The sequence below is a fragment of the Oncorhynchus tshawytscha genome, linkage group LG10, assembly GCF_018296145.1.
Source record: "Oncorhynchus tshawytscha isolate Ot180627B linkage group LG10, Otsh_v2.0, whole genome shotgun sequence".
NCBI classification, from domain to species: Eukaryota; Metazoa; Chordata; class Actinopteri; order Salmoniformes; family Salmonidae; genus Oncorhynchus; species Oncorhynchus tshawytscha.
Window position 1 is genome coordinate 3,336,810 of NC_056438.1, and position 8,578 is coordinate 3,345,387.

The window sequence follows — 8,578 nt, forward strand, 5'->3', positions numbered from 1 at the left end:
TGACATCACAATACCCCATAATGACATCACAAAAAGCAAAAACAGTTTTTAATTTTTTATTCTTGCAAATCTATACAAAATAAAAAACAGAAATATCACATTTACATTCAGACTCTTTACTCAGTACTTTGTTGAAGCAGGGTTTAGGCTTGTGTTGAGGATCTGATTCACTGTCCTGGAGTTTGTTGCTGTTGAACTGGTGTTTGATGTGTGTGTAGGGGAGGGTAATATTCAGAATGTTTGTTTGTGTTGTTCTGTAGTAATATTCAGAACGTTTATTTGTGTTGTTCTGTAGTTCTACCGGGATGCCAAAGACTGGTGGTTGTTTGGGTTCTATTTCTGTGTTCCGTTGGCGTGTTCCGCAGTGTTCTACACTCTGATGACATGTGAGATGTTACATCACAGGAACGGATCTCTCCGCATCGCGCTCAGCGAACACCTCAAACAGGTACACACACACACACACACACACACACACTCTCTCTCCCTCTCTACGCCCTCTCTCCTCACCCCTGTCTCTCTGTAGCGTCGGGAGGTAGCCAAGGCAGTGTTCTGTCTGGTCCTGATCTTCGCTCTGTGCTGGTTCCCTCTGCACCTCAGCAGGATCCTGAAGAAGATGGTTTACATGCCTCATGATGCCCGACGCTGTGAACTGCTCAAGTAGGGACACACACACACACATGTACGCAGGCACACACACACACACACACACACACACACAGGCACGTATGCAGACACACACGTACGCTATCACGGACACACTAGCTACTAAATTGCGACAATTTAGATACATTTCTCAAAAAATTGACATTAAAATATATATTCTATCACTATATTCTAGTTTCCTGTTGGTCCTGGACTACAGCAGTATTAACTGTGTCTGTTGTTGTGTCTGTAGTTTCCTGTTGGTCCTCGACTACTTCAGTATTAACCTGGCCACAGTAAACTCCTGCATCAACCCCATCATACTCTACTTCGTCAGCAAGAAGTTCAAAAACTGCTTCAAGGTAGGACTGTGTGTGTGTGTGTGTGTGTGTGTGTGTGTGTGTGTGTGTGTGTCCTGTGTGTGTGTGTGTGTGCTCTTCCAATGTCAAGCCACCTCAGGGATCCATGATCCAATGAGGAAAGTGGCTGTGATGTCATAGTGAGGTCATGGGTTCAGTGGGAGGGAGGGAGACAGAGGGAACAAGAGAGGGCAGGGACAGACAGAGAGCAAGGGAGAGAAAGAGAGAGGGGAGGGAGGGGGAGAGGGAGGGAGGGAGAGAGTGGGAGGGGGAAGGGAGAGTGGGAGGGAGGGGGAAAGGGTGAGAGAGAGGGGAGGGGAGGGAGGGGGAAAGAGAGAGGGGAGGACAAGAGAGGGAGAGTGGGGAGAAAGAGAAGAGTGGGAGGGAGAGAGTGGGAGGGAGGGGGAAAGAGAAGGGTGAGAGGGAGAGAGGGGAGGGGGAGGGAGAGAGGGAGGGAGGGAGAAAAGGGAGAGAGAGGGGAGGGAAAGAGAGGGATAGAGTGGGAGGGAGGGGGAAATGGTGAGAGAGAGGGGAGGGAGAGAGCGAGGGAGTGAGGGGGGAAAGGGTGAGAGAGAGGGAGGGAAAGAGAGGGAGAGAGAGAGAGAGAGAGAGAGAGACAGAGAGAGAGAGAGAGAGAGAGAAAGAGGAGGGATAAATATAGAAATGTTTCGACCCCAGAAATGCTCTGGGAAGAGTGTCCCTGTGTTATCTCACTCAGTCCTCTGCACTCTTCCTCCATCCCTCTCTTCTTCCTCTAGTCATGTCTGTGTTGTTGGTGTGACTCCAGTTTCCTGATCGACAGTATGGTACCTCAGAACCTCAACGGAACCAGCCTACAAAATAAGAACCCAGATCAACAGTGTGGTACCTCAGAACCTCAACGGAACCAGCCTACAGAATAAGAACCCAGATCAACAGTGTGGTACCTCAGAACCTCAACGGAACCAGCCTACAGAATAAGAACCCAGATCAACAGTGTGGTACCTCAGAACCTCAACGGAACCAGCCTACAGAATAAGAACCCAGATCAACAGTGTGGTACCTCAGAACCTCAACGGAACCAGCCTACAGAATAAGAACCCAGATCAACAGTGTGGTACCTCAGAACCTCAACGGAACCAGCCTACAGAATAAGAACCCAGATCAACAGTGTGGTACCTCAGAACCTCAACGGAACCAGCCTACAGAATAAGAACCCAGATCAACAGTGTGGTACCTCAGAACCTCAACAGAACCAGCCTACAGAATAAGAACCCAGATCAACAGTGTGGTACCTCAGAACCTCAACGGAACCAGCCTACAGAATAAGAACCCAGATCAACAGTGTGGTACCTCAGAACCTCAACGGAACCAGCCTACAGAATAAGAACCCCATAATGACAAAGCAAAAACTGTTTTGTAGAAAATGTTGCTAATTTAATACAAATAAATAACTGAAATATTCCATTTACAAAAGTATTCAGATCCTTTACTCAGTGCTTTGGAAGCGATTACAGAATCCAGTCTTCTTGGGTCTGACAGTACAAGCTTGTCACACCTGTATTTGGGAAGTTTCTCCCATTCTTCTCTGCAGATCCTCTCAAGCTCTGTCAGGTTGGATGGGGAGTATCGCTGCACAGATATTTTCAGGTCTCTACAGAGATGTTCGATCGGGTTCAAGTCCGGTCTCTGGCTGGGCCACTCAATGACATTCAGAGACTTGTCCCGAAGCCACTCCTGCATTGTCTTGGCTGTGTGCTTAGGGTCGTGGTCCTGTTGGAAGGTGAACCTTTGCCCCAGTCTGAGGTCCTGAGTGCTCTGGAGCAGGTTTTCATCACGGCTCTCTCTGTACTTTGCTCCGTTCATCTTTCCCTCGATCCTGACTAGTCTCCCAGTCCCTGCTGCTGAAAAACATCCCCACAGCATGATGCTGCCACCACCATTCTTCACCGTAGGGATGGTGCCTGGTTTCCTCCAGACGTGACACTTGGCATTCAGACCAAATCTTGGTTTCATCAGACCAGAGAATCTTGTTTCTCATGGTCTGAGAGTCCTTTAGGTGCCTTTTTCTAAGGAGTGGCATCCGTCTGGCCACTCTACCATAAAGGCCTGATTGGTGGAGCGCTGCAGAGATGGTTGTCCTTCTGGAAGGTTCTCCCATCTCCACAGAGGAACTCTGGAGCTCTGTCAGAGTGACCATCGGGTTCTTGGTCACCTCTCTGACCAGGCCCTTCTCCCCTGATTGCTCAGTTTGGCCGGGCGGACAGCTCTAGGAAGAGTCTTGGTGGTTCCAAACTTCTTCCATTTAAGAATGATGGAGGCCACTGTGTTCTTGGGGACCTTCAATGCTGCAGAAATGTTGTGGTACCCTTCCCCAGATCTGTGCCTCGACACAATCATGTCTTTGAGCTCTAAAAACAATTCCTTTGACCTCATGGCTTGGTTTTTGCTCTGACCTGGGCAGTTAACTGTGGGACCTTATATAGACAGGTGTGTGCCTTTCCAAATCATGTCCAATCAATTGAATTTACCACAGGTGGACTCCAATCAAGTTGTAGAAACATCTCAAGGATGATCAATGGAAACAGGATGCACCTGAGCTACATTTCGAATCTCATAGCAAAGAGTCTGAATATTTATGTAAATAAGGTTTATAATATTTATGATAATGATAATAATATTTATGTACATTTGCAAACATTTCTAAAAACCTGCTTTTGCTTTGTTATTATGGGGTATTGTGTGTAAAAATAATTTAAACCATTTTATAATAAGGTTGTAACGTAACAAAATGTGGAAAAAGTCGAGGGGTCTTCAGAATGCAGTATTTTGGGGACTATATACACACCATGCAGTATTTTGGGGACTGTATACACACCATGCAGTATTTTGGGGACTATATATACACCATGCAGTATTTTGGGGACTATATATACACCATGCAGTATTTTGGGGACTATATATACACCATGCAGTATTTTGGGGACTATATATACACCATGCAGTATTTTGGGGACTATATATACACACCATGCAGTATTTTGGGGACTATATATATACCATGCAGTATTTTGGGGACTATATATACACCATGCAGTATTTTGGGGACTATATATACACCATGCAGTATTTTGGGGACTATATATACACACCATGCAGTATTTTGGGGACTATATATACACCATGCAGTATTTTGGGGACTATATATACACACCATGCAGTATTTTGGGGACTATATATACACCACGTGGTATTTTTCCAAACAATTCAACACTTCACTGTTTGAACTCCATAACTATTGTAGGGGAGATCAATGAGGTTAGAGGTTACCATGGAGATGAATGATTGACAGCTTGCTGGCTGGACACCTAGCATAGGAAGTGGAAGAGTGTGTGTGTGTGTGTGTGTGTGTGTGTGTGTGTGTGGCTGAAAAGTGCTGGGCACAGTGTAACCTTACTGATGACTGTGCATAAAGGAGAGTTTGACAAGACCCTGTACCGAGGGATGGAGGAAGGAAGAGAGAGAGAGAGAGAGAGGGAGGGAGAGAAAAACAGGGAGGGAGAGAGGGTGAGTGGGTGAGAGGGTCAGAGGGTGAGTGAGAGAGACAGACATACAGACAGACAGGGAGGGAGGGAGGGAGGGCTCGAGCTGCGTTGGGGTGAAGGCTGTGGTCTGAAGTTGCCCCCCTAGTCCGGAATCTCCTCCCATAGTAGACACCCTGAGCAGGGTTGGGCCAGAAACACTCACCACTATATCCATGGTTGTATATATTTAAGGGAGTGTACTATACAGTAACTATTGTGTTATAAACTTTTGTTTTTATATTTAAGAATTGAGAAATATGTATCTTTTAATGTTGATGGTGTCTTTCTATCTTGAGAAAAATAAAGATATATTTCTAACTTTCAAGAAGAGTTATGGGACTCTACTCAATGTGTTGGTGGTGTCTTTCTATCTGAGAGGAGATATAAAGGTCTCTATTAGAAGAGTTATGGGACTCTACTCAATGTGTTGGTGGTGTCTTTCTATCTTGCCACTGAGAGGAGATATAAAGGTCTCTATTAGAAGAGTTATGGGACTCTACTCAATGTGTTGGTGGTGTCTTTCTATCTTGCCACTGAGAGGAGATATAAAGGTCTCTATTAGAAGAGTTATGGGACTCTACTCAATGTGTTGGTGGTGTCTTTCTATCTTGCCACTGAGAGGAGATATAAAGGTCTCTATTAGAAGAGTTATGGGACTCTACTCAATGTGTTGGTGGTGTCTTTCTATCTCGCCACTGAGAGGAGATATAACGGTCTCTATTAGAATAGTTACGGTACGCTACTCAATCTGTCTATATTTATCTCAATGTGTTTTTCCAACCCACTTTCCACTACTCCAGGGGAAAATCCCAATGATCAGAACAGATGGTAAAAAGTATAATCTCTCCCTCTCTCTCTCCCTTCCTCCCTTGCTCTCTCTCTGTCTGTCTGTCTCTCTCTCTCTCTCTCTCTCTCTCTGTCTGTCTGTCTCTCTCTCTGTCTCTCTCTCTGTCTCTCTGTCTCTCTCTCTCTCTCTCTCTCTCTCTCTCTCTCTCTCTCTCTCTCTCTCTCTCTCTGTCTCTCTCTCTCTCTCTCTCTCTCTGTCTCTCTCTCTGTCTCTCTCTCTCTCTCTCTCTCTCTCTCTCTCTCTCTCTCTCTCTCTCTCTCTCTCTGTCTCTCTCTGTCTCTCTCTCTCTCTCTCTCTCTCTCTCTCTCTCTCTCTCTCTGTCTCTCTCTGTCTCTCTCTCTCTCTCTCTGTCTCTCTCTCCCTCTCTCTCCCTCTCTCTCTCTCTCTCTCTCTCTCTCTCTCTCTCTCTGTCTCTCTCTCTCTCCATTCCTTGCTCTCTCTCCCTCCCTCCCTCTCTCTCCTTCCCTCCCTCTCCCTCCCTCCCTTGCTCTCTCTCTTAACGACTCTCTCCCCATTTTTCTCTCTCTCTCCCTCCCTCCCTTGCTCTCTCTCTTAATGACTCTCTCCCCATTTTCTCTCTCTCTCCCCCTCTCTCTCCCTCCCTCCCTTGCTCTCTCTCTTAATGACTCTCTCCCCATTTTCTCTCTCTCTCCCCCTCTCTCTCCCTCCCTCCCTTGCTCTCTCTCTTAACGACTCTCTCCCCATTTTTCTCTCTCTCTCCCCTTCTCTCTCCCTCCCTCCCTTGCTGAGCAAGGCACTTTGAGCAAGGCACTTAACCCTAGTGGCACTGGGTAAGAGAGTCTGCTAAATGACTCAAATCTAATTGATTATGATTCTCTATGGTCCCACATTGGAATGTCTGATAGTTTCGTAGCGACATCTAGTGGCCAAGGGGGAACACTACAGCCTTGTATTTCTCCTACCCACAATAAACGATGCCAATGTCTACCTCGGCTGGTATATCAAGTCACTAGTAGAATACTGATCGATCCAATATGCTTCAAATAACTAACATTGTGGTGATTTTTTATTATTTTTATTATTGATTATGATTCTCTATGGTCCCACATTGGAATGTCTGATAGTTTTGTAGCGACATCTAGTGGTCAAGGGGGAACATAACATTGTGGTGATTTTTTATTATTTTTATTATTGATTATGAAGTGTTGTTTTGTTTTGACTACGAGACCAACTGACCTAACGACGCTTGGAAGGATGCTAGCTCTGGTCCAGGGCGTTTACTTCACGTTCCTCCACTAACTATAAGCAGAGGAACGGACGTAACACCCTGGACCAGAGCTAAACGGGTTGTTGTGTTACGTGAGCATCAACATGGAACCGTACGCGCGATTATTTTATATCAATGTCGCAGCCACCTCGCACCCGGTACGTGTTCAGGATTTTCTTCAGTCAGTTCGTGGTGATTTTGGAATATAAATATCTCCAGATCGGATTGGATGAACCGCATTAACGCAACGTTACTTGGCTACAATGCAGGAATAAATAGAAAATGACTATTTAGAAGAGGTTAGGCTATTAATGACTAGGCAAAGACAATGATTCTCTGGCCTTTGGCTTGTACTCACTGGAATTTATGATATTGATGTGATAATTTGTTATTTCGTAAACAAACTAGGCTACCCAGACTGAGCAAAAACCTGGTCTACAAGTCACCATATATCCCTATAGACTGGTCTACAAGTCACCATGTATCACTATAGACTGGTCTACAAGTCACCATATATCACTATAGACTGGTCTACAAGTCACCATATATCACTATAGACTGGTCTACAAGTCACCATACATCACTATAGACTGGTCTACAAGTCACCATATATCACTATAGACTGGTCTACAAGTCACCATATATCACTATAGACTGGTCTACAAGTCACCATATATTACTATAGATCACATATATCATATGGACTGGTCTACAAGTCACCATATATCACTATAGACTGGTCATACATCACTATAGACTGGTCTACAAGTCACCATATATCACTATAGACTGGTCACCATACATCACTATAGACTGGTCTACAAGTCACCATATATCACTATAGACTGGTCACCATACATCACTATAGACTGGTCTACAAGTCACCATATATCACTATAGACTGGTCACCATACATCACTATAGACTGGTCTACAAGTCACCATATATCACTATAGACTGGTCACCATATATCACTATGGACTGGTCACCATATATCACTATAGACTGGTCTACAAGTCATCATATATAGACTGGTCTACAAGTCTCCATATATCACTATAGACTGGTCTACAAGTCATCATATATCACTATAGACTGGTCTACAAGTCTCCATATATCACTATAGACTGGTCTACAAGTCACCATATATCACTATAGACTGGTCACCATACATCACTATGGACTGGTCACCATATATCACTATAGACTGGTCTACAAGTCACCATATATCACTATAGACTGGTCACCATATATCACTATGGACTGGTCACCATATATCACTATAGACTGGTCTACAAGTCACCATATATCACTATAGACTGGTCACCATACATCACTATGGACTGGTCACCATATATCACTATAGACTGGTCTACAAGTCACCATATATCACTATAGACTGGTCACCATATATCACTATAGACTGGTCTACAAGTCTCCATATATCACTATAGACTGGTCTACAAGTCATCATATATCACTATAGACTGGTCTACAAGTCTCCATATATCACTATAGACTGGTCTACAAGTCACCATATATCACTATAGACTGGTCTACAAGTCTCCATATATCACTATAGACTGGTCTACAAGTCACCATACATCACTATAGACTGGTCACCATACATCACTATGGACTGGTCACCATATATCACTATAGACTGGTCTACAAGTCACCATATATCACTATAGACTGGTCTACAAGTCTCCATACATCACTATAGACTGGTCTACAAGTCATCATATATCACTATAGACTGGTCTACAAGTCTCCATATATCACTATAGACTGGTCTACAAGTCATCATATATCACTATAGACTGGTCTACAAGTCACCATATATCACTATAGACTGGTCTACAAGTCTCCATATATAGACTGGTCTACAAGTCACCATATATCACTATAGACTGGTCTACAAGTCACCATATAT

At 44.3% G+C, this 8,578-nt stretch overlaps 1 protein-coding gene across 2 annotated transcripts in view; it reads left to right on the plus strand.

Annotated features, from left to right (window-relative positions):
- Positions 1–2,376, plus strand: part of LOC112247854 (endothelin receptor type B-like) — an 11,625-nt gene extending 9,249 nt beyond the window's left edge. For both annotated transcript variants that reach the window (XM_042328016.1, XM_042328015.1), the window contains exons 7-10: positions 296–448; positions 527–660; positions 899–1,007; positions 1,763–2,376. In XM_042328016.1, the coding sequence (XP_042183950.1) occupies positions 296–448; positions 527–660; positions 899–1,007; positions 1,763–1,906 (540 nt within the window). In that variant the 3' untranslated portion in view covers positions 1,907–2,376. The remainder of the gene's footprint in view (positions 1–295; positions 449–526; positions 661–898; positions 1,008–1,762) is intronic.
- The last annotated feature ends 6,202 nt before the right edge of the window (positions 2,377–8,578 follow it).